At 40.6% G+C, this 25,816-nt stretch overlaps 2 protein-coding genes across 3 annotated transcripts; one reads left to right on the forward strand and one right to left on the reverse strand.

Annotated features, from left to right (window-relative positions):
• Nucleotides 1-96: 96 nt before the first annotated feature.
• pold2 (polymerase (DNA directed), delta 2, regulatory subunit) lies at nucleotides 97-11,372 on the forward strand. Its single transcript, XM_004072517.5, has 10 exons — nucleotides 97-322; nucleotides 400-521; nucleotides 608-731; nucleotides 801-915; nucleotides 989-1,187; nucleotides 1,307-1,387; nucleotides 3,984-4,141; nucleotides 10,473-10,600; nucleotides 10,671-10,772; nucleotides 10,860-11,372. The coding sequence occupies exons 1-10, from the start codon at nucleotides 97-99 to the stop codon at nucleotides 11,018-11,020; spliced, it is 1,416 nt and encodes a 471-aa protein (XP_004072565.1). The 3' UTR covers nucleotides 11,021-11,372.
• On the reverse strand, nucleotides 11,215-24,681 carry aebp1b (AE binding protein 1b). Of its 2 annotated transcripts, none has more exons than XM_023958592.2 (22): nucleotides 23,942-24,681; nucleotides 23,103-23,279; nucleotides 22,965-23,018; nucleotides 20,920-21,273; nucleotides 19,933-20,010; nucleotides 19,386-19,451; nucleotides 19,050-19,133; nucleotides 18,170-18,241; nucleotides 17,988-18,097; nucleotides 17,772-17,911; nucleotides 17,605-17,689; nucleotides 17,349-17,493; nucleotides 16,696-16,784; nucleotides 16,465-16,588; nucleotides 15,880-16,076; nucleotides 15,592-15,768; nucleotides 15,206-15,369; nucleotides 14,654-15,090; nucleotides 14,434-14,573; nucleotides 12,307-12,406; nucleotides 12,041-12,207; nucleotides 11,215-11,964 (listed from the first exon to the last, which is right to left on the reverse strand). In XM_023958592.2, the coding sequence occupies exons 1-22, from the start codon at nucleotides 24,180-24,182 to the stop codon at nucleotides 11,608-11,610; spliced, it is 3,558 nt and encodes a 1,185-aa protein (XP_023814360.1). In that variant the 5' UTR covers nucleotides 24,183-24,681; the 3' UTR covers nucleotides 11,215-11,607. The 2 variants fall into 2 exon arrangements, with proteins under 2 accessions (XP_023814360.1, XP_078808886.1); XM_078952760.1 differs by having other exon boundaries at nucleotides 19,386-19,448; nucleotides 23,942-24,673.
• Nucleotides 24,682-25,816: the final 1,135 nt, after the last annotated feature.

The raw sequence follows: 25,816 nt of genomic DNA on the forward strand, positions 1-25,816 counted from the left end.
ATGTTGTTGCTGTAAAGGGGGACGCTGAATCTTAAACATTCAACTGGTTAACAAGGATTTTAATGTTCCTTTACTTAATTCCTTTAAAGGAAAACCATGTTTTCTGACGTGAGCGCCCAGAAGAATGGCCCCTCTCTTCTCTGCAGCCCTGCCTCTGAGGAGCAGGGCCCTACCTTCGAAAGGATATCACTACCCTACGAGTTGTACTCCGATCGTTACAGAGTTGGTCAGAGGAGCTTTAGTCGTCAGTATGCTCACATTTATGCAGCAAGACTCATGCAGATGAGGCCCCTGCTGGCAGAGAGAGCTCAGCAGAAGTGGGGTGAGTTCATCATGTTAGCATGCCAGTTTAACCATCACTTGATTATCCAATACTTCTTTCCCCCTCTTCTCTGTCAGGATCTAATGTTCTTATCAAGAAACTGTGCGACCTAGAACCGGGGGAGCAGTGTTGTATTGTGGGGACCTTGTTCAAGCGAATGGAGCTGCAGCCATCCATCCTGAAGGAAATCAGTGAAGAGGTTAGGAGTCTGGTCTTTTTTGGATAAACAAAGCCACGTTTGATCTGTTCCTTTCATTTTAAAGATCCTGGACGTCTGTTTTTCAGCACAATCTGCTGCCTCAGCCTGCACGAGCCAAATACATCAGTGAAGCAGATGAGCTGATTTTAGAGGATGAACTCCAGAGGATCAAGTTGGAGGGCAAATTTGATAAAGATAAGTGTGTCACAGGTCAGTGTAATTGATGATATTTGATACTTTAATAAATTCTTTATGTTAAAAAAAAGTTGCCCCTCTTAGGTAGTGTCGTTGCAATATATGGAGCTGAAAAGAACGATGGCAAGTTCACCGTTGAGGACTTTTGCATGGCTGATCTTCCTTTACAGACACCAAGACCTGCGCTCAGCTCAGACAGGTGAGCTCAGGTGTGCACAGGTAAACCTTTGCAGTTAAGGGTTGCAGCTCATTAAAGCTTTGTCTTGGCACAGGTTTGTCCTCCTGGCTTCAGGACTCGGGTTAGGGGGCCACAATGCTGACAGCATGCTGGGGCTGCAGTTGCTGGTTGACATGGTCACCGGTCAGCTTGGAGACACAGGCGAACAAAGCGGCGCAGCAGCAATTTCCCGGGTTCTGTTGGCTGGAAACCTCCTGAGCCAAAACACCCAGGATAAAGACGCATCAACAAAGGTCATCCCCCCTGACATGCAACCACTTGACTTTCCTTATCATCTTTGTCCTTATTTTGGATAAGTTGACTTTTTGAACTTTACTTTTAACTATCAAATGCCTTTTTTTTCCTGTTTCAGGCCAAGTACCTCACAAAGAAGACCCAGGCTGGCAGTGTGGAAGCCATCCGTGTTCTTGATGAGCTGCTGCTTCAGCTGGTGGTGAGCCGGCTGTGTAAAAGTCATCTAAGATTAAACTATTACCAACGATAACTATAATATAGCAGGACGCATTTTGTTGTTTGCCAGGTCTTTGTTTTATGGGTTTACTTTGGCACCATTCAAACTCTTTTTTTGTTTTGTTTTATTTTCTTCTTTTATTTTGAAAAAATACCCAAAAATTAGAAAATTAAAATAAAGAGTAAAACATAAAAGAGAATAAGCATTTATGTATTCTTCTAGTTTAAATTCACTTTATTGCAAAGTTAAATAAACTATCAGCTGTGACAAACTCGTGACCAGAAATCAGAAATTCAAATCAATACATTTCACAAATGTTGACCTGTTTAATCAAAGCAGAAGGAAAAATAGTACATAAGTAAATAAAATGTCACATTTCTTCTAAAACATTTGATGAGTTTGTTTGCTATGTTTAAACTACTTTCCATGAAACCGACTGTTATAAACAGAATCAATAAACTTATCGTTTAAATTGTTGTCATGAAATACCTGCCAAAACCTGGTTTTATTTACTTTTTATCTTAATTTCTTTTATCTGCTGCAGTTCTGCATGTCACAAGGGTGACATGCAGAACTGCAGCAACTATAGAGGAATAAAGTTGATGAGCCACACAATGAAGCTGTGGGAAAGAGTAGTGGAAGCCAGGCTTAGGAAGAAGGTGGAGATTTGTGAGCAGCAGTATGGTTTCATGCCCCGTAAGAGCACCACTGATGCCATTTTTGCTTTGAGAATGTTGATGGAAAAGTACAGAGAAGGTCAGAAGGAGCTGCATTGTGTGTTCGTAGATTTAGAGAAGGCGTATGACAGGGTGCCGAGGGAGGAGCTGTGGTACTGTATGAGGTCGTCTGGAGTGGCAGAGAAGTATGTCAGAGTAGTTCAGGACATGTATGAGAGAAGTATGACGGTGGTGAGATGTGCTGTAGGTCAGACAGAGGAGTTCAAGGTGGAGGTGGGACTACACCAAGGATCAGCTTTGAGTCCTTTTTTGTTTGCTATGCTGATGGACAGGCTGACAGACGAGGTAAGACAGGAATCTCCCTGGACAATGATGTTTGCGGATGAAATTGTAATTTGCAGTGAGAGTAGAGAGCAGGTGGAGGAACAGCTAGAGAGGTGGAGGTTTGCTCTGGAAAGAAGAGGCATGAAGGTCAGTCGTAGTAAGACAGAATACATGTGTCTGAACGAGAGGGATCAAGGTAGAAGTGTTAGGTTACAGGGGGCTGAGGTGAAGAAGGTGCAGGAGTTTAAGTACTTGGGGTCAACAGTTCAGTGTGATGGGGATTGTGGAAAAGAGGTGAAGAGGCGAGTGCAGGCAGGTTGGAGCGGTTGGAGGAAAGTGTCAGGAGTGTTGTGTGACAGAAGAGTGCCAGCAAGACTCAAAGGAAAGGTGTACAAGACAGTGGTGAGACCAGCTCTGCTCTATGGGTTAGAGACGGTAGCAGTGAGACAGAGACAAGAGGCTGAGATGGAGGTAGCAGAGATGAAGATGTTGAGGTTCTCCTTAGGAGTGACCAGGTTAGACAGGATAAGGAACGAGTACATCAGAGGGACGGCTCACGTTGCCTGTGTTAGCGACAAAGTCAGAGAAGCCAGACTGAGATGGTTTGGACATGTTCAGAGGAGGGATAGTGGATATATTGGTAGAAGGATGTTGGAGATGGAGCTGCCTGGCCGGAGGGCAAGAGGACGGCCAAAGAGGAGATATATGGATGTCTTAACAGAGGACATGAAGTTGGCTAACGTTAGGGTAGAAGATGTTCATGATAGAGTGAGGTGGAAAAGGATGATTCGCTGTGGCGACCCCTGATGGGAAAAGCCGAAAGAGAAAGATCTTAATTTCTTTTATCTGTTACAAAGTGTCTCCTTTACCAACAATCACGTCATCTGCTTTGGTCACATCCTTTTTTTTTTTTACTTTATGAAACGGTATTATTTCCTGAAAACAGAGATATTTTGCCAGTCACTGAAACAATTTATTTAAACAATTTTTAGACAGCAATAATAAAACTAAATAAAGTCAACTTTATTTAGAAAGTGCTTAACAACGCTGGGTAAAAACAAAACAACAAACAAAAACAAACAGCATAAAATCAATAAATTAAACAAAAATAAATAAAACCCAATAAAAACCAATAAAGATCTAACTTAAACAGTCGGGAGTCCAAGACCTGATTCTTCAGGCAGCCAACAGTTTCCGGTGAAAATATTTTTATTGATCCCCTCATGTTGTTTCCTAGTTTTTAAATAACTGAACCAAGATGAGTGTGGAACCTCTCTAACAGCAAAGATCCATTATTTTATCAAGTAGAAATTAATAATCCATTGTAACAAATCTCTTTCTTTAAAAAGAAAAAAGGAAAAGTCTGTCCAAAAAGGATATATCTCCATCTAGTGGTTTGATAAAGGAATTACAAACAAACTCAATATTGCAGTTTATTTTGTTTATCAGCGTCTGGAGGACATAGTAAAGCACAGACAGAGCAGATGGGTGTTTTGGGAGACATTTATAAAAAAAACGGACTTTTGAATGTTTTGTGTAGTAATTGCTCACTGGTATTGCCTCTTTTGTTTTTTAAGGCTTCTGTTCCAGTAGATGTAATGCCGGGCCAGTATGATCCAACCAACTACACTCTCCCACAGCAACCTCTTCACCCATGTATGTTCCCCTTATCTTCTGCATACAACACCCTGCAGCTGGTCTCTAATCCATTTGAAGCCAGCATTGATGGAGTGAGGTACGCAGCATCATCATTCACACGATTTTTGTCATCAAGCGTCTTGATGCGTCGGGTTAAGCGTCTTGCTTAACCTGAAATGATCTTGCAGGCGTGTGGAAATTTAGACTCTAGGTTTTACCGAGTACCAGAGCAAATGGCCTAAAGCAGCATCAACCGCTTTATTGTCAGACAAGATTTTCATAGACTGGCCTTTAGGCTGTGATGGACATAAAAACTATTATTTTCTATTTTTAATACTCTGGGTTTGCAACTTTATCAACAATGACTTCCTAACTTGATAAAGGTTGGTAAATGCATATGTTGCTGAGCCTGCTTGTATGGGAGCGACCTATGAATCCATATTTTAAGTAGAGACTTCAATGCAGATTGTTTATTTTTTGAAGTTTCTTCCTCTGTGGCTCTTTTCTGCCTAAATAAATTTTCCAAATATGTTTTTTTGTTGTTGACTTTGCTAGCTTGGGGTTTTCATTTTGGCAGTGATGTACTAAGTGTCACGGATGTGATCAGCGTCTTTGAGAAGGTAGTGGCTGCAGGTAAGACACGTGACCAGGGCGAACCCTTTGACTGAGGGACAGACAGTTTTGGCAGAAAGTTTTCCAAAATAAAACTCAGTTTTGAATCAAATTGCAAGCCATGTATGCTTTTTTGTGAGGCCCGGTACCAATTACTCAGATCCTTCAACGATCAGAGTTTGTACCCTGACCTTAAGAACAAACTGTTAAAGTCCTACTCTGATCATCTTTTGATCTATTTTAAAATCAGTGGTCTTTAAGTATGATTATGCCGTTTTTAGAGGGGGGAAAAACAAGACTTTCTAAGACATCATTTCTGCAGAGCGCCAGGAGTTCATTAGAAATTTGGTTGTGAGTGAGACTGCTGGCACGGTGCCACGGTCCCCACTCTTCCCGTCATCGCTTTGTTTACATTCTGTCCCGCTAGCTTACAGCCCCTCACAACCCCATCCTAACATTAGCAGCGAAACAAAATGGCTTTTTTCAACAGCATTTTTGTCTGCTCCTGATTCACAACAAATTGAAGTAAGAAATATTAAAAAAAAAATCAGAATTTGATCTCAACTTTATTCATATGTGTCCTCCACCATCAGAAAATTACCACAAGAACATTTTTAAAACACCAAAAGCAGGATTTTTATTGGAGTGGGTCTTTAGTTGCTGATTCTGGCCTGGGTTCTTTTTTGGAGCATTATGGGAAAACCTCATGGATCCTCCACATTAAGTCAACAACAGAGGCCTTCATTCAGAAGCTTCCCATCTGCTGTGACAAAGTTATAACGACCGCCAAGCCAATGACTCTGAAGGATTTCAGAAAATAAGTTGGTACAAATGTTCATGCTCACCTTTGGAGACTAGGAAAGTATTTTTGAATCGAGTTGAATATCTGCAGTGGTTCAAACCAAAACACGGAAATCTTTATGAAGCAAATTGCAGTGTTTGCAAAGGTCCTTCAGATTTCTCTCTTGTTTCGACTAAAATCTGAATAATCAAGTCAGTGGTTGTGTCTTTTTCTCAGACGTTTGGTCAATGTCACTAAGTGGTTCCTCATTCATGTATTCACTTACATTGGAGACATTTTCCTCATAGTGAAAACTGTGAGGAAACGGTATTTAACTCCTGAAGTGGCTGCAAGTTTTATTGATATTTTTAAGCAAACTCCTGCTCAGATTTTACCTGCACCTTGTGATTTTATTGTTGGTCATTTTAATAACAGATTCCATAGATGCAGTGGCTTCATTCAAAACAAAAACATTAAGAGCCACTCCTAAAATCCCATGGAAGACTGATGACATTAAGCGTCTGAAGCAGAATTGCAGGAGGGCAGAGAGGAAATACAGGAAGACGAAATTGATAATTCATCAAGACATTTTAAAAGAACAACTCAAAATCTACAATAACTCAGTTAAACGGGCCAGAAGCTCTTATTTTTCAAAAATCATTTCAGAAAATAAAAACAACCCTAAATTTCTTTTTAAAACCATTGATGTTTTAAAAAATAAAGACTTCAACAAGTCCTCCATGCCATCATCTAATGCTGCATGTGAGGACTTCGCAGACCACTTCATGGGTAAAATCAATGCTATAAGATCAAACATTTCATCCATGCAGTACACTGATCTTAACAGACTAGCATTGTTTTTACCAGAAAAACACTGGGGAGTTTTGTCCTGGTTGATGCGGATATGCTTGGTCGAGTTGTATCCCAAGTAAACACTACAACCTGCCTTTTAGATCCCATTCCCACTTCACTTTTTAAAACATTTTATGGATTCTTTGAGTCAGAGCTTTTAAATATAGTAAACTGCTCTCTTCAGACGGGGGTCTTCCCCTCTGCCTGTAAGACGGCGGTGGTGAGGCCCCTTCTGAAGAAGAGTCAATTAGATCCAAAAAATCTGGATAACTATAGACCCGTATCCAACTTACCATTTATAAAATTATAGAAAAAAGTGTCGCTACTCAACTGCATGAGTTTTTAAATGGCCAAATAATTGGTTGAATGCTGTAAAGCATTCAACCCTTTGTTTTCCTGTTTCTCTTTATTTATTATTATTATTATTTATACTATCTTCCGCCGTTTTTTGACACTTAACTACTTCTACAATTTTTAACCGATTTTTACCATTCAACTTTTAAAATGTTCAGCTTTTTCAGCTTATTATTGCTATGACTTTTGGTACTTGTAATCCTTCTACTTTTTAAGATATTCTAGTTTTTCCGGGAATTTTTGCCCTATTAAAATGCATTGGGAAGTTATGATGCACGAGGCGCCCGGTTCGACACCCGGTTCGGACGCTTCAAAATTTTTTACCATTTTACTTTTAAAATATTCAACTCTTTCAACTTATTACAGTTATTACTTTTGGTCATTCAAATCATTGAACTTTTTAAGATATTCCAGGATTTTCCAGGATTTTTGGCTCCATTAAAATACATAGAGAATCCTTGTGCTTAACTTCTTTTACAGGTTTTTACTTACTTTTACCATTGTATGAAACAGTTCAGCTCATTCCTTTCCTTCAAATCTTCAAATTTTCATTAATTCAGCCATTTTTTCAATAATTTCAGGCCTTGTTTAACTCCTTTTACAATTTTTTTACCTCCAAAATTTTTTTTTACCACCACTTTTGGTCCTTCAAATCCTGCGACTTTTCAAAAGTGAAGGCTCATGGGAAAGTGTTGATTCCCAAACCATGAGTTAGGTGGCTGTTACGAGAACTGACTAGTGACTTTTGCACCACATAAGTTAGTGGTTTAATGAAAATATGATGCTGTATCATTCAGCTAGCTGGCTGATGATCAATATATCTCTCCATTATACATGTATGTGTTTGCAAAAAGTAATGGCACATACATAGTTGAGAGAATTGATCTTGAAGCTCTGCATATGCCAGAATATCTCCTGCTGCATGATGTGGCTACACTTTAACTATCAAATGATTAGTGCTTTGGTTTACAACATCAAGGTTTGATGTCATTGTGGGACGGAGACTCTTTGGCAGCCATTTTGTGTTTTTCAAATTTGAAACCTCTGTTTCTTTCAACCAATATAACTTCAACATACTTGTAGCTAGAGACACCGTTCAAACATTAAAATGATCACAAGGCTTTGGACTATAAAATACGTTTAGAAATCATTATGGGATGTCGACACAACCTACTGTTGGTGGCCTTTTTATGACAAAATCTGAAGCAAATATTGCAATAAACTTCATCCATGGCTGGAACTGAACATATTGAAATTCACTGGATCTGGACATATAAGGAATGTGGGCGTGGTTAGCCAACAAACTTCGTTGCTAAGGACGTCCAAAGGTTTACTTTTTCCGATTTGTCTGAAACTGACGACGATTTGTTCATCATCCCATGCCGACCCAAACGTAAAATGGTTGCTTTGGAGATAAAATTAATAGAAAAGCCGCCATTTTGAAAAGAGTGGATTTTCTATCAACTTAGAACATGTAGCTTTTACCAATATGATACTCTCAAACAACGTGTTTTTTGGAGTCAGTTAATTATGCTGATTCCAATGCTAGTACTTTTAGGCATTTTAGCAACATCTTCAAATTTTCAACAGTTCAGCTATTTTTTGAACAATTTCAGCTTTCATGCTTAAGTCCTACAAATTTTGACCTATTTCAGGCATTCTACTATTACAATGTTCAACTTTGTCAGCTTATTCCCCCTATGACTTTTTTCCCCCAAATCTTTGAACTTTTAAAGATATTCGAGGATTTTTGCTTCATTAAAATACATGGGAAATCTTATAGCTTAACTTCTTATACAGTTTTTTACCCACTTTGACCATTCTACGTTTAAAATGTTGAGCTCTTCCAGCTCTGTTCAGCCATTTCTGTAGCAAATTCAGCTTTCATTTAGCAATACAGCATTCAACCCTGCATTTTCTTCTGGAAATGCAGCCCCTTCTAGTTTTAGAAATATATCAGTCTGGTTTTAGGAAAAGCCACAGCACAGAGACGGCTCTTTTAAAGATCGTTAATGATCTTAGATTAAACCACGACTCACAAAAACTTTCTGTTCTGGTGCTGCTGGATCTTAGTGCCGCTTTTGATACAGTAGATCACCAGATTTTATTAGACAGACTTAGTAGTCTAGTGGGCCTCTCTGGAAATGTTCTTAAGTGGTTTTACTCTTACCTTACAGATCAACACTTTTATGTAAGTATGGATACGTGCTCTCCAGGAATCCATGAAATAAGTTGTGGGGTTCCCCAGGGGTCGATTCTAGGGCCGATACTGTTTAACTTATATACGTTGCCTCCTGGGGAGGTCATCAGGAGACATGGCGTTGACTTTCACAGCTATGCTGATGATACACAGCTTGACATTGCCGTGTCTCCTGATGACCTTTAACCTGTTAACACTCTTTTAAACTGCATTTTAGATATAAAGTTGTGGATGGCAGAAAACTTCTTACAGCTCAACCAGGACAAAACTGAGGTTTTAATCATCGGTTCTGAAGACAAGAGAGAGATGATTTTACCACATCTTCATAATTTTAAACCTTCTCAATGTGTGAGAAACCTGGGCGTACTTTTTGACTCTGAGCTAGATTTTATCCCACACATTAAAAATGTCGTTAAGACAGGATTTCACCATCTTAAGAACATTGCCAGAGTCCGCCCGTTTCTCTCTCTTGCCAGCACAGAGGTGCTGATGCATGCTTTTATTTTCAGTCGTTTAGATCACTGTAATGCCCTGCTCTCTGGTTTACCGAAAAAAAATCTCTTTCAAACTTACTTCTACAGAACTCAGCGGCACGAGTTCTGACAAGGACCAGAGGGCGGGAACACATTAAACCTATTTTAAAATCGCTGCATTGGCTCCCTGTGCGTTTCAGGATTGATTTTAAAATTCTTGTAATGGTTTATAAATGTTTTTATGGTCTTGGGCCTTCTTATTTAAATTATATTCTTTTAAAGTATGAGCCCTCGCGGACCCTGAGGTCCTCTGGCACTGGCCTCTTAGTTGTCCCTAAGGTGAGGACCAAGACACGGTGAGGCTTCGTTCTGCCATTATGGTCCTCGCCTGTGGAACAGCCTTCCGGAGAACCTCAGGGCCGCAGAGACTGTAGAGGTTTTTAAGAAGAGGCTCAAGACCCACCTTTTTAATTTAGCTTTTAGTTGATTTTAACTGCTAATTTATTCTATTAGTTTTAGTCTAGGATATTTTAGGTATTTATTTTCATTTTATGCATCTTAGTCTCAATTTTATGTTTTTATATACATCTTATGTTTTTAATTTTAGTATCTTATCATGATTTTAGCCCCAGTGTTTCTTGTGGGGATCTTTTCCTCCAGGGCTTGCCGGCTTGGTCAGCGGTTGTTGCTGCAGTTCTTGCCCTTGCTGGGGCGGCTGGGGTCTAACTTTGCAGCTTCACGGCTGTGAAGTGGACCCCAGTGTTGTCCCAGTCCGGGTGGGCGCTGTAGCGATGCTCCCGTGGGCGGGCTGGCTACTGGTATGAAAGGATCCCCAAATACTGTTTCCTCACAGCAGAGCCAAGCCTTACTTGTTTGTTTGTTTGCTTATTTATTTATTTAAGCTCCATAGTCATCATTCTTTGTACATGGGGGCCATGGGTCATATGTTTTAACGGAGGGGAGTGGGAAGGGTGAAGGGTGGGTTGGGTTTTTACTGTAATGTTGTGTGTTCCGTTTTTAATGTTAAAGCGCTTCGAGCTGCACAAAGTGCATGAGAAGCGCTATTTTATAAATAGAATTTGATTTAAAAATATTTCCCTAATTAAAAAGGCCTGAATACGTTTTATGTTCAACTCATGAATCTTTCATTTGAAAGGTTTCTGGGGACTTCAGGCCAAAATGTCTGTGACATCCAGAGGTACAGCAGCATGGACAGTCACCTGGAGATACTGGAGGAGACTCTGCAGCTGAGACACTTGGCTCCCACAGCTCCTGACACTCTCGGTGGGTGGGTGAGGAGGAAAGAAAGTCTGCTTCTTGGATTATGTGGGTTAAAGTTGTTTTTTTGCTTTAGGTTGTTACCCTTTCTATCAGAAAGATCCATTTATTTTGGAGGAATGTCCGCATGTTTACTTCAGCGGCAATGCTCCGACCTTTGAGTCCAAACTCATCAAAGGTCAGTGAGAGATGCGTTGACTGTTTGGAACACATCAACACAGGGGGGGGGGGGTCACTGTCATCATCTGTCCGTGTCTCCTATCAGGTCCTGATGGTCAAGAGGTTCTTTTGGTGACGATTCCAGAGTTCAGCAGCACTCAAACAGCCTGTCTGGTCAACTTACGCACTCTTCAGTGTGAGCCAATCAGCTTCACCGCTTTTTCTGCTGACAAAGATGAAGAAAATGAGATGAATATCAGCCACTAACCTTTGGACGATTTGCTTCACATCTGAGTCAACTAATTGGGACAAAACTCACTATTGTAGCTCCACTGGTGTTATTGATTATTGTTTTGTCAACCGCTCTGATAGGACACTTAGTTTTTTCCTTTAAAGTAGATTTTGATGTCAGATATCAGAGTAACAGAAATCCAGAAAAAAATGATGAGCAGAGGCAACACTTGTGTGATAACAGTTTATTTGCACACCATCCGTGCCTGAAGAAACCGTTTCTCTTGATGCAGCAGCTGATCAAGCTGCATTTCTGCCACTTGAGGTGATGTAAATACAGTTTTCTTTTTTATGAGTGTTGAAAATAAACATCTTTTTTTGAAGCAAATCTCATTTACAACAAAAGTAAAACAGAACATTTCTAGACAAGTTCGATTTTTCTAATTTTCTAGCAGAAACATTCTTATATAAAGTCATTCAAAAAATATTAAGTGACAAAGTTTTCCAATAATTAAATTTCCACATTCTCACTACTTGTCATTGCAAACAGCTTAAAGTACAATATGACAGGGAAGAGTTAGTAGCATTTGGTTGTTTCTTGTATTCAGCCTGATACGTTTGCTTTAATCACTGTTGTAATCATAGTTGTAATCCAGGGGAGAGTCCGTGATCCCGCCGTGAGTTGAGGACTGTCCCTCCCAAAGTGGCCACGGGTCGTACCAGGAAGTGATGGTTTCTGCGGTGGTGGGGGGTGTTGTGGTGGTTGTGGGGGGTAATGTCGTCGTTGCTCTTAGCTTCTTGTTTCTCTGCTGTCGACGGCGGTACAGCCTCAGCCTCCTTCGCTGCACGCCAGTGAGCACGACGCCTGGTTCACCAACATCTAAAGGCACACGTCTGGGGACAATATATCCCACAGGATTCTGTGTCCGGCTGTTGCCGTAGCTGAGTCGGATTGGCTTGTTGCCATGGAGAGCCATAATCTTGAGAGAAAACCTCTGTTAGGCTACGGCTGCAGAAAATGTGGAATTGAAGGGGCCACGACGGCTTTATTCATACCTGTTTGATGCGATCCCAGTTGGACTTGGCCATGTTAAAGCTGCAGGCGGTGGCCCCTGGTTCGTACCCCACCACGCAGAGTTTAGTCATGGAGGAAAAGCCCTCAGCTCGAGCCGTCACCTGGTACTCTCCGGGGTTGAGGAGCCTCCAGTAGTCCCCTGTTGGTGCTGCAATGGAAGAAAGAAAACATCCTTCCTAAGTTAAACCTGTACAAAAAAAAAATCTACTGTTAAGAAAGTGTGCAGCATTGCAAAGAGTATGCTGACCTGTAGTAATGTCATGATTGATCCCTTCTACAGAGATTGTGGCATTTGCAATAGGATTCCCCTGCTCATCTTTCACAATGCCTTTAATTCCTCGATTCACCTAAAGGGAAGGCACATGTCAGCAAAAAGGCAGCAGACCCCACATTTCCACATCAATAGCCTAAGGATTTAGCATCTTGAAGAGAACAGTGATGAAACTTTTTCATGCCCCCATATAAAAACTTTGCCCTAAGATGCAGCCAAAAATGTCATTTATTTTAGTGGAGATAACCAGAAAAATAACATTCTGAATGCCTTCAATATTCATGATTTCCTGCAGTTTGATCTGCTGAATACCACCTAAAATACAGGTACATCTAAAAAATAAAGAACATTGTGAAAACGTTTTTTGTCAGTTAATCAAAAAAAGGGAAAATTTGTATATTAAATGTATTGATTACATATAATGGAGTAGTTTAAGCCTTTAGCTATTGGAATTTTGATGACTCAGGCTTACAGGTAATGAAAATCCAAAATCCAGTGTCTCAGAGTGTTAGAATTTTGGGGGGAAATGAATGGCATTACATCTAAATAAGTTAACTCAAAGCCTTTACAAAGATTTCCTGAGTCTTTAAAGGGTCTCTCAGTCTGGGTCAGCAGGCTCTGCAGTCCCATTTCCTTTGGGGATCAAAGTCTACGAAGCTGGAAGAAGAGCAAAGAGGCACAGAATCCGTTCTGCTTGAAGTGCAGTGTTAAGTTTTTACAGTCAGCGATGGTTTAGAATGTTTTCTCCGGAGTCCAAGGTCAATGCAGACATTCACCAGGAAATGCTACAGCACTTTAGGCTGCCCTTTGCTGACAAGCTATTCAAAGATGCTGTTTTTTTTCCAGCAGGACTTTTCACCCGCTCATGTTCCAAAAGGCACCAAAAGGCTGATTCTTTAACCACTGTGTTGCTGTGTTTGATCGGTCGGCTAACTCATCTGACCTGAACTTACTTAATAGACAGGATGAGAGATCCAAGATGAGAAACTCCAGACCCAACCATACAGGTGACCTGGAGGCAGTTGTCAAGCAACCTACACAGTGCCACAGAAAATTTTCTAGCAGCCTAACATTTGTGCAACACCTGCTTTTTTTTTATTGGCTTCATGTGAATTTCTCATTTTCCCAAGACACTAAATTTCAGGTTTTCATTATCCACAATCATCAAAGTTACAAGAAAAAAAAGGCCTAAATAAAATATTTATACATTGTAAAAAAAATCGTACCTTTCAAAGCAAGCTAAAAAATAAAGAATAAAAGATATTGTCGCATTGTTTTAAGTGAAAAACATTGCTAATGGAACTAGTAGAATTTGTCTTAAGATTTCTTAAAATAAGTTATGATGTTCTTTTTTTTTAAGACAAAGTACATTTTTAAATTAGCTATAAATACTCATATTTAAGTATATTGCATTGGTAACCGGAAATATGTCTTAAAAAGGGTTTGTTGCTCAGAAATCAATTTTATATCTTAAAAGTTGGTATATTGACACCGTTTACACCCAAATAAATCCTATTTTGAGCAGTAAAGCTGCCCGACTATCCGTATTCCCAAATCTGTAATCCCCTTTAAGGCTAGAATTACACATTTTAACACATTTAAAAATGAAACATAAATGTATATTTACTCACAAATATCTGTCCTGCTGTTAAAAATGCATTTGTTCATTTATTAGGAGTCAAAGTTTTCCATCTTCACTAGATTGAGCAAATCTGTCTCTTGTAATTAATCCACTCTCCATTCACAAATTAATTACTTTAAATTATGTAAAAATTATGTTTAAAATACTTGTTTTATTACAACTTTTACTTAAATAATCCTTTTTTGAGATCAAATGACTCTTCGAAATGTGTTCAAGATTTATTGTCTTAAAATAAGTCGTTTCCTCTCACAGAAAAGTTACCAGGAAGCTGTTAGCCTTAAATCAAGTGTTTACAAGATATTTAAACCAGAAACTAGATAATTATTCTTGGTGACCAGTAAAATTTAGCAGTGTATCTATTAGTTAAGATTCTTTATATAAAATTGACTTACAAATATTGCACTTTTTTTCATAATTTTCTAAATATTTTAGGTTTGTATTTCTCTTTGTGAAGGGCTGACCTGTTCCATGAAGGTAAGCATCGCCTCTCGGTTTTTCTCCCACTCATGTGCCAGTTCACTTTGATGAGGAAACTTGTCGCAGCCCAAGAAAACCGACAGTTCCAAGCAGTTTGTGTGCAAGTAGCTGAAGTCATTCATACCTGCAGAGAAACACAAACGTTTGCTTACACTCACAGCCCAGCAGGGTGTGCTGAAGTCACATGCAAATGCTTCTACCCACTGCCTGTAATTGGCCTCCACTTGGCTCGGTTGATGATGCCGAGGGCGCCTGTGCGAGTGTCCCCATGGCAGGATCCGTGGTGGTTGTGCGTCATGGTTAAGTGTGTTGAGGCGTAGGAAATGGCCAGCCACCTGAAGAAGGACTCGTCTGCGGTCACCCTGGGTTCATCTTCAGGCTCACTAAACTGATGACCAGCACTCCTTCCTCTGTCATCCTCTTCTTCCTCCCTCTGGTTGTAACCCTGGTTGTAGGTTTGCTCGTAGCCCTGGTCGTAACCATGGTTATAGGTTTGCTCGTAGCCCTGGTCGTAACCATGCTCATAGCCTTGGCCGCGCCACTCTTCCTCTGGCTGAGTGTGCCCCTGACTCCTCCAGTCCTCTGGTTCCTCATAGTGGCCCCTTCCCCATTCGGTCCCATCAAAACCTTCATCCTCATACCTGAAAGAAACAATTCTGTTTTAACTGATTAATGGGAGAAGGTCTGAAGTATGAATGAAAGGCTGGAAAAGGACCCTTAAAGAAGCAAAAGCTTTCCAAAAACATGTTCTCCTACTGTCTCTTGTTGCGCCTGTGGGGTTTCTGGCTCTCAGCGGGTTTGTTGAGACGTAAGTTGTCATAAGGATAAGCCACAAGTGACTCTCCACCTTGGAAGTTCACACCCAACACAAATGGATTGGTTTTCATCCAGGAGATTATGGCTTTGGTTTCCACAGCAATCTGGATCAAAAATAGGAAGACCCATTACTGTTGGTTACTGTACACCAACATCTATACATATAACAAAAAATGTGCATAGCATTCAATTAAAACATCTTCAATGGAAGCAAACAAGCTTTTTATATGAAGTTTCCAACTAAACCTAAGTTATAATTTAGTAAATGTTTGGCCTACAGCAGTCAAAATTCTACAATCTGTTTAAAAGAATGTCAGTCTATTTACTGAAGAGTTTGTCTCGTAGTCTTCTGGTATGGGCACATGATGGTTGGGGGTCAGTTTGGGGACTTTGCCCTTATCTTCAGCCTCCCACAAGATGTTATTTAGGTCAGGAAAATTCTGGAAGATGTCATAGCCGTCTTCAGTGAAGTGTCCAGTCGTCCAGCTACTGAGTTCTGATCCCTGTCAGGGGAAAAGGGTGAAGAATTAATGAGAATAATCTGCCTGCTTGGGATGTATATGGTTTTTTTCTGTTTTTATAATAAAACAAGAAGGATATTTCCCACTACCGACCACTTCAAACGCCCTCTCCTGTCCATCAGGGTTGAGTGACGGCACCAGATGGATGCGTATTCCCTCCACCAAGCGCTGTGCTCTGGGGTTTCTGTCTTTATATTCTTTGCAAAGATACTGCATGAGAAGTAGGAGCATTTCTCTTCCCACTGCCTCATTTCCATGTAGGCCCGCTGTCAGCCGTAACTCCGGCTCACCTGAGGAAGGACAGAGGGAGACTGTTATTGTCTGCTAAACCACAGCATGCTGCTGTTTATTGGGATTTACCTGAAACATTGGCGCTGTGTCAAGGCCTAATATTATATTATCCAAGCATGTCAGATTGCTGGAACATGTGTTTACATGTAACAGACACGGGGAGGGGGGGGGGTAATTTTGGTTTATGCCTAATGAAATGCTGCTACAACAGTTTTTTGTGCCAGTTTTGTAACCTTTTCAGCCTCGCCTACACCTTAGGCATTATCATTCTTTTCTGTCTGATTATGTGTTTTTAATGTTTTCACCGTCTTAACTGTACTGTGACCTTCAGTGTCGCCCTATAGTCCACCTGTTAAATAATATGAATATTTATTGATATACTCCAACCTATTTCATGCTCTGTGGGGTTTCCAGAGAGGACCATGGCCACGAGTTCCCGCCCCTTGGCGCTGTGTCCCAGGCTGTAAATACTTGTTATGTTGGGGCACTCGTCGTTCACTGACTTCATAAGCTAAACAAGATAGACAAAAAAGGATCGTGCCATGGCAGATATAATGAAAAACAGACCAAAAGGTTAATGAAGTCATAAAAAGCAATGCATTTTCAGTGTATACTTACTGCAACCATCTCTGAGTAGCTGTGGTACCTAAACTGCAGGTAATCCACTGGAGTTACTTCATTTTGTCTGTATGAGAATGCACTTGGCTCTATGGGAAAAGGGGGTCAAGATTAAATATCAACAAGTTTTATTCCAGAGCTGGATACAAAAATCAATTGGAATTGTATTGATCTTTTCTTGGAAAAATTAAATATTGGTTCATTAAACTATAAGAAAGAAAGAAGCAAATTGTGTTTTCTTTTTTTTTAGGCACAAGCATCTTTCTGTTGTTTTAATGTGATCGTTAACACATTTATTCAAGAAAGTTGAACTATAATTTGTATAATCACTAGTTACATAATGTTTTTTGTAACTAAACAAAATTGGGTTTAAAAAGGCTCAACCATGGACCGGCAACCTGTCCAGGGTGTCTCCTGCCTTTGCCCAACAAGAGCTGGGATAGGCTCCAGCAACCCTTGACCCCAAGATTCAGCATGTCCAGAAAATAAACTGATAAATGGATTTTAAAACGGACATTAAAAAATAAACATAATCAGTTTAAAAAAAAAAAAATTGTGAACCTTTGATGTGAAATTGAATCCATTTAGTGCTTCAACATTGAACCACATCCTTGTGTTTTTTTTAAATGTGTGTTTGGGGGTGTGAGGTTCACCAGAGAGGGGGCAGCCCAGAACCTCCAGCCTCATGCAGAGAGAGCCGTTCCAGCTCTGAGGGATGACTCTGATGTAGCGAGCCACCACGGGCACGGCGAGCCGGTTCATCACAGGAGATTCCTTATCACTGTTTGCAAAGAACAGCTGGAGATACAGGTGAAGGGGGGGGGGGGGGGGGGGGGGGGGTAAGTGGTTGGTAAAAAAGAGGGGGACTTATGGGATTTTTGAGCACCTGACATTCTCCTGTAAGCTTACCCAGTCAGCATACCCATCGTGAATGGTGGTCCATTCTCTGCTGTCATTGCTGAAAGCCAGGAAGTAGGAAGTCACAAAGTCACTCCTGAAATGACAGCATGTGAGAATCATGTTGAGTTTGGGTGGGGGTGGAAATGCGGTACATTCTGCAGGTAAGAGTTCCTCACTCAGTAAGGGAGTCTCGTCCTTGAGTGATGACTCCTGTGAACTCTGTCTCCTTGCGAGCATCAATCTCAAACCAGTGGACAGTGTCCTCAGAGTTTGCACACCACGCTCCACCCCTCATGCTGTCCTCCTCATCAGACCCCTGGAAACAGCAGAGCCCAGAGTGCATACTGCCAAACTGTTTAGCTCCGTTACTTTTTGGTTGAACATTTGTGTACCTGCATGTTGAGGCGCGCCCTCTGAGGCGCGAAACGATACTGAGACATAGAGGACGCTGAAAGCTGGTCAGACTCAATCTTATGGGACTCCATCCCCAGCGGAGGACATTCTAAGACACAAAAAGTCATTCTATAGTAAAGGTTTCTGCATGTTGTCTAGACTGAAACTGGACTTAACTCACTCTTTGGCTCCTTGAAGATACGTGGTCTGTTCCTGGCTCGTTCCTCTGCCTCCTTCAGCCTCTGCGACCTTTCTGTTCAAAATGAAAAAAAAACAGTTATTGCAAAAACAGCTGCTTTTTCCTGGATGCTTTATCTGTACCCAAAAATGTTAGAAAAACATCTCTAGGAGGGTCAAAAAGCAGAGGAAAGAAAAAAAAACAAGAATGACTTGGCTCCTGTTTGCTCTGATTAAAAAAAAAAAAACAACATAAAACTAACCTTTAAAGATTCAGTCTGAAAGTGGGACTCTAGAACTCATGCTTTACTGGTATAAATGCATTTACAGTATGAGAATCGGCATCACTGCGGATTTGCATTTTTAAAAATCCCTCTAGCCTTGAACCCACACTGAGGCCGACCTCACGCACAGGACCTGCCCTCCCGACCCCGACCCTGACAGGACTGTGCATCAGCCTGTCTGGTCTTTTCTCCTCAGCCATCCCCTAACCTCACTCCACGCAGCAGACACGTGGCAGCAGTGGCTCAAAACGATGAGCATTCTTCAGGCATACACTCACGCCTGGAAGCTGTTTCTTTTGTTGACTCTTTTCTTTCTTAATCAAGTGCAAGCCGTTCCTTCTTAGATAACATCTTTCCTTCCAGCTCAACGTGGAAGGTTCCCAAACTTTCTGCTTTATCAACATTTTGTTTTAACTGAATACAGTTTCTATTCTTTTTTACACAAAGTCAGTAGTTTGACAGGGTGTGAAATGATATCTGCCTTCCTTTAGGACAGAAGTGTGACCCACTGATGCATTTCTGCTTTGGCCGCCATGTGTGCTTTACGTGACTGTGCAAAAAGATATTTGAAAGAAGAAATCCACATCTGGATCCTTTTACCTCTCTCTTGTCTTTCTCTTTCTTTCTTGGCTCTTTCTCTTTCTTTCTCCATCCACTTTTCATCCAATTCATCTTCTTTCCTGGCTGCAGCAAAACAAGAAACTCATAACAAGTGCATGTAAATTCTCCATCTCCCTGTAAGGCCGGGATCTGTGGTTTACAAGCATGAACAGACCCACGAAGAATAAAAAATACTCGTGGATAGTTTGTTATTTGGAAGATCGTTTTCATGACTTTTGATCTGGTCTAAGTGCTTCCTAATCTTCTGTAAGAAAGGTTCTGAACTGCTGCATTAATAAAAAAAATGTTGAGATGTTTGTATGAGTGTGCACTCACCCACTCCGTATTCATCATAGTCGTCATACCAAGTCTTCTCAAAAGGAGCAGCTGGAGTGGGTTCTTCTGTAAAAATAAACAAATGTTCCTTTACGAGTGATATTTTATGAGGTTACGTGTTTTAATCTTAAATTTTACAGATTAGCCCTGCCCTCATTGGTCAAACCACAACAGCAGCTCTTGTCTCTGCAGGCTGCTGTGTAATGAAGCTGTTAAATCTTTGATTTACATTTACAGGATCATAACTCCTGTGGGATCTGATGACAGAGCCTCTTTTAACCTATGACAAAGCCACGGAAAGTTTTGTTGACTAGGTGGAACCAAGTGACCCCGCCCACTTGCGTCTGAAAAGTAGGGCAAGCCGGTTCACTTATGAAGACATTCACATGTGGTGCAATGCTCATGGAGGACACAGATGGAACAGATATTTCATCCACCTCCTAGCTCTGACTAGAACTTTCTTACAGGTCAGCTGTCTGATAGATGGTGGTGTCATATTTTCCTCTTCTCCGTGTTCATTTCATTTTTGTATGTGTGAGTGAGGTACCTGGAAAAACGTCCTCAACCTCCACCTCAGGGCTAACTTCTTTGCCATCAGGAGAAGGTGCATTGTCTGGCACTTCAACTAAAGAAGGAAAAACCGATTACAGAAAAGGATTTGTTAGCTAAGAGTGAAGCAATGGAAACGAAGGGATACAGTGTAAAACTCTGGAAACACAACAAAATGTTGAAATGGCTGAGAAGAGTCTCAAGGGGGTTACACGAGTATTTCAGCACTGGATCATTTGGTGAAATTAGGAAGCTCAGTTGTCAGTGCAAATGAAATTAGCTTAGGAAATAAAAGGTTTTCAAAAATTACGGTTAATTAGATCCAATATATATAAGAAATGAACTTATAACCCTCCACCCATCTCCACCTGCAGCAGAACTGACTTCATGCGCAACCTTATAACTGTGAGACCCACTCCGAAAATGGTGTTTTAAACATGTTGTTGTGGCAGTTTTCTAAAGATGAATGATACACATTAGGAAAATTAGGTTCAAAATAGCATTTTTGAGTATTTCTTTATTCAAATTGTTGTGAATCAGGAGCAGATCAAAAAATGCAATTTGTGATATAAAAAAATAAGCTGGGCTGGCTACAAGCTCCCTGCTCCGCAACGGGAAAGGGGGTGCGGTTGCTCTGTGGAAATCATCCTGCCCACAGTTATGAGGTGAATTTATGATTAACTGCTGCTGCTCTGCAGAAAATATGTCCCAGAAAACGATCCAGGTTTTTTTAAATTTTCGCCAAAATCCTAACTTGGCATGATCATAATTAAAAGACCATTGGGAATGTTTTTACAATGGATCAAAAGATGATTGGAGTGGGTCTTGAATTAGATTTCTTTTTCACAAGTTAGCCAGAATATGGGAATGATTCCAAACTCAACAGTTAGAGAAACCAAACCTGATGCACATAAATGCATCCAGAGCTGAGCTTCTAAACTACAGACCCCGAGGATTCCCAAAAAGACTGAGGGATCAAACATACATGTGGCATCCCAGTAGTCGCTGTCATCTGTTCCAGTTTTGCCTTTAGTATCAGGGCTGCTGGGGGTGGGGTCAGATTCCCTCCAGTAACTGTCATAGTTATCTGTGGCAGGAGGGTACGGTTCTCTCCCATCTTGTTTTCTTGTGTCAGGATAGACATCAGAATAAGATGGAGGCAGGTCTTTTTCTTCTGGCTTCCAGTAGTCATCATAGCCGTCTGTCACTGGAGGAGCTGGGTCTTCCCCCTCTGGGTTCCAATAATCATATGGAAGAATTGTGGCAAGGGTCTCAGCCTGGGGTGCTGATGGTGTAGAGACAGCTCCCCAGAGGTCATAGTCGGATTTCCAATAATCATCTAATAACAAGATTAGGAAAAATACATTTTCAATGAATGTTTAAAACAAGTTTTTGTCTTAATCAACAATATCAGAACTGAATCTTGCAAACAGATGTCTTCTTTTTATAACAAATGAGCAGGATTTTCCTTAAAAAAACTCCCTTAATGCTTTAAATGTGATATATAGCTTTTTTTTTTTTACAGAGACACATGTGGTCACCATTGCTGAAGTGGTCTCTCTGAACTTGCAGTCTGGGAACCAGACAGTGCCTGTACTTCGCTAACTCAAGCAAGAAGCATGTGGTCAACCTTTTGATCAAACCGTTCTCTCAGGGAAAAGCATTTAAAGAATCACTGACATTTTTGACATGGTGCAAAACCTTTACTGTGTTAATGGAGAAGTCTGTCATACACTTTTACCATTCCCTGTTTGTGTATTTGTGAAAAATGTTCAAAGGTTACTTTATTATTAGTCATACATCTAGAAGTCCCTGGAGTACTTATTTGTACAAAAAAGATGATGATAATCCCACCTCTCACTGAAAATCTTGGATGCAAATTTAACCATAAGTTAGTGCTCTATTCATACAAAACAGTTTCATAGCCTTTTTTAAGAAAAAGTGTCTAATTATCTGTCTTGTAAAAACAAAAACGATCTTCTTAAGAAAAAATTTTAATAGCAAAATAATTTCAGTTCAAGAAAACATGTATTGACTAAATCTTTTTTCTCAAAATAAGAATTCTTGGAAAAAACAATATTCTTGAAGGTTTTTATTTTTAATTTTGAGGATTTTAAATTATCCTAGGGAGCCTATTTTTGCAGTGTACCTGCGATAGATTTTGGGAAAAATTTAAAGATAGTAAAATAAATGCATAAATAATGCAAATATAAGATAGATCTGCATTAAATCTTAAACACCTTCAAATTTTTACTGTTCTATAACTTACACTTTCTTTTGTGTATGCCACTATTTTGTATTAAATTTTTTTTTTTAAATTAAAGGTAAAGTTAGCACATTTGCTTTTGGGGAAAAGATGTGTTGTTGTGAAGGGTCTAGCTAAAATAAAAATAAAAAAAGTCTTATTGCTGAAAACACAAAACAGTGTTTTTTTGCTATATTTCTTCCACAAGCACAGGACAGTTTTTTTGGACAAATTAATTTTCACCTAATTGTTTGTTTTTGACCTATATAGTTTACAGGAAGTTTGCAACCACAAGGCGGCACGTTGCAGTGCTTTCATGTGCCGGTACAGAGTCCGGACGAGCAGAGAGGGTTATGTCCAGAAAAGCATCTGATATAGAATAAAACATTTTAAGTTAATTTTAAGCAGATAAATTACTGTGGAAACCCCTAAAGTTCAACTTTGCACATTTCCAGTACAGCTCTAAAATACAGCAGGACACTGTGAAGCAAAAGGTAATGTGTTATTAAACAGTATCACAATGTGATCATAAAACACAGTCAACTATTGACAAAAATAATTTACTGCTGCCTGTAAATTACCATAAAATACAGCAAAGAATATGACTGTGTGGCTTTTAAACTTATAAATGGTAGGGACACATTTAATGGCAATTTTCCTGTTTATTTTAAAACCTTCAACTGCTGTTTAACAAACTATTTGTTGTATCACTTGCTTCATTATAAATCCTTAACCCGTCTCTGTCAAACCATACAAAAGGAACGATGAGAAGGTGTGACTCTCACCAACATCTGGAAAGTACTCTACCTCTGGGTCAGTGGGCGGCTCAGTAGGAATTGCTGAAAGCATCAGACAGATGTCGAGTCAGTCACTTGATCTAAACTGATTTACCTGCAAAAACAGCTGCTGTGTCTTTGTCTCACTTGTTGTGGTGGGCGGCAGAGTTGTTGTGGGTGGTGGAGTTGTGGTCTGCTTGACCTTTTTCTTCCCTTTCTTGTCCGATTTAGGCTTTTTTGTGGCACTTGGGTCTTTATTCTTCTTGTCCTTCTTCTTCTTCTTCTTGCTTTCATCAGGTGCTCTCCTCAACCTGCTCAGAAGGCCTGAGAGGAAGAAACCCAGAGACAGAGGAGTAGCACTGTTTATTTTTCTCCTGCCTGTTCCCATGAGACCAGCCCAGAAAGTTTCCTGACCTTTTCAAAAATAATCTTAATCTCACGCCTGCCCTGTTTACGTGATAAAGACCAGTAAAGTTTTACATTTTTCTCAGCCATGTTTTTTAACTGCAATGAGCAGTGGCGTCAGGGAGAATCCAGCTGGCTGGATGCCTCCTAGTGGTTGTTCAAGGTCAATCAGAATTTCCTTTTGAGGCTGCACTTTATGGAAAGCATGTCATCTCTTTCTCATCATTTGTGTTCCATTAACTCAGATCTGTCGAGACAACCAATAAACACCCCACAGTCTCTGCAGAAATGTCACTTCAACTCACTTAGAAGTTATTTTGACTCCAGTGAATTCCGGTCTACCGGCTTTTGAGTTATCCATCAAATGCAACTATTTGTAATCTGTGTGTTTTAACTAAAATAGAACAGAGCTGCATAAATCAATGAAGACGTTACTGATAAAAACATATTACTAGTCGTTACTGCTATATGCTCAAGGTTTAAATGGTCCCCTCAGTGCAACATGCTCAGACGACATTTGTGTTGTGTCTCTGATTTCTGTATTTTCACAGACAAAATAATTGATAGTCTTCTTCACTTGCCTGCCTGTGCAGCTCCTTCTGAGTCAGTCCCGGCTTTGATGCTGCTCTCAAGTGGGTGTGGGTCCCCTGCAAGTGCCTGCACCCTGTCTGGGTCATCCAGGGACTTGTGGTCCTCCGTCAGCGTCTCCCCTTCAGACTGCTGCAGAGACATGAGCCTCCCAGCGGTCTCCCCTCTTTGGGGGACCATCAGACAGCAAATTGCCAGCAGGGAGAGGCCCACCGTCACTGCAGGGGGTTTCATACCTGCTGTCCTCTGAACTTCTAATTCCTTGTTGTAGATTGACGCTTCTGCTGTCTCACTCTCACTGCAGACAATGCTCCTTTCACCCCTTTCTCCAGAATATTTGTATGAAGCTGCTCCAGCAGGAAAACTCTTCAGCTGTGCACCTACCAGCAGCCAGACTGTCAGCCAGGCTCAGACTGGGCTAGACAGCATTGGAGGGGGGTTGGACTGGAGGGAGGAGAGTTAGTTTGAAGAGACAGACGAATACAAAGCTGTAATCCAGGCAAATGAACATGCAGGGATCTACGGTCAGCTGAGAAAACACCACAAAGCTGGAGAATCCCCTTCACCTGCTGGACAAGTCCAGACAGGTGCAGAGGTCGAACCCTGATGGAGGCTACAGGGGAGGACAGGTGAACCCCCACACTGTAACTCCTGGATTAGAGGGTTTGCAGATACTGATTCTTCTTCAGCAGAGAGTTTAGTGTGGTGTCACCTCAGAGACGAGCAGCAGACCAGAGGAGTGAGTCCTCTTAACCAGATTCCACAAGCAGAGGGGGAGGCCTGAAGGGGGTGCATGGGGGAGGATAAGAGTTTTGCACATTTTCTAACAAAAATAACAAGCCTTGAATGTCAAAAGGGATTTAAAGGAAATGAAAACAAGCAGTGGTAGAAATGACATCCTGCTTGAGTCAAGGACTCGCTTTGTTTGAATCTTGGCTTTCATTTCTTCTGTGCGCTCCTCTTTCAGAGTCTTTCCTCGGCTTTCTTCTGGGGAAAAGGCAAGGGGGGTACAGAGTAGCAAACACACTGGAAGGGAGAATTATTTGAGCAGATGACAGAATTACAACCTTCTAGACGCTGCTGTTTTCTTTGCCCCCACCCCATCTGCCCCCTTTTCTGTCTACTGTTTGTGAAGCCTGTCAGGCTCTTGAATACTGGATGTTTATAATCTTTTGCAAAAAGATGAAGGAATTGTGATTATTAATCAGAATATAGGGAGCACGCATTTTCCCAGCATTCCATGCTAGTAATTAGGGTTTTCTGCTCCAGCACACCTGATTTCAATGAACATCATAATCAGGCTCACAGAGCTTGATGATGGATTAGGCGAGTTGGGAATAGAGGAGCTACAAATAGCGGAAGTTGCTTTGTCCGAGTCAAGCCATTTATGAGAATTACAGTTAAGTTTCAATCCATCATCTTTTCTCCGAGAATAAAAAAATTAGTAAAGAAAAATCCACAGCTTTAAGAAAAAGTACCACGTTTTGACAAGAGACATCAAATCTGGGGTTCTTACAAGCATTTGAACTGAAATGGCTTGATCTATAAATACAACAAGCCCCCCCCCCGGTTTGGGTGTTTAAACTGTGAACAGCATGAAGAACTTAAAAATATTCAGCTCATTTTGTCTCAGACTATTACGCTTGTAAAACAAAACCTTGTTCAGAGGAAATGGACTGTGAAAGCTTAGCAAAAGCATCGAAGTTGGGCAATGGTACCTTTGAAGCATGTGAGCACTGCTGTGAAGAATGCTAGTGATAATTCAGATACAGGCAGTTCAGACAGAGGCCTTACCACTGCCCAGCATAGCTGAAGAGTGATTTGTACGAGAAGAGATGTTGAATCAAATCTAAACAAAACTGATGTGA

Source organism: Oryzias latipes, chromosome 9 (assembly GCF_053564925.1).
Source record: "Oryzias latipes strain Hd-rR chromosome 9, Olatipes_Hd-rR_3.1".
Lineage (NCBI taxonomy): Eukaryota > Metazoa > Chordata > Actinopteri > Beloniformes > Adrianichthyidae > Oryzias > Oryzias latipes.

Bases quoted from the DNA above. Each gene is read 5' to 3' on its own strand.
- pold2 (XM_004072517.5), top strand. From the start codon at position 97: ATGTTTTCTGACGTGAGCGCCCAGAAGAATGGCCCCTCTCTTCTCTGC. The intron at 10,601-10,670 runs GTGGGTGGGTGA...TTTTTGCTTTAG, and splicing joins CACAGCTCCTGACACTCTCG to GTTGTTACCCTTTCTATCAG. The intron at 10,773-10,859 runs GTCAGTGAGAGA...GTCTCCTATCAG, and splicing joins TGAGTCCAAACTCATCAAAG to GTCCTGATGGTCAAGAGGTT.
- aebp1b (XM_023958592.2), bottom strand. From the start codon at position 24,182: ATGAAACCCCCTGCAGTGACGGTGGGCCTCTCCCTGCTGGCAATTTGC. The intron at 16,589-16,695 runs GTAAGTATACAC...TATCTTGTTTAG, and splicing joins GCTACTCAGAGATGGTTGCA to CTTATGAAGTCAGTGAACGA. The intron at 16,077-16,464 runs GTTGGAGTATAT...GTCCTTCCTCAG, and splicing joins CCCCACAGAGCATGAAATAG to GTGAGCCGGAGTTACGGCTG.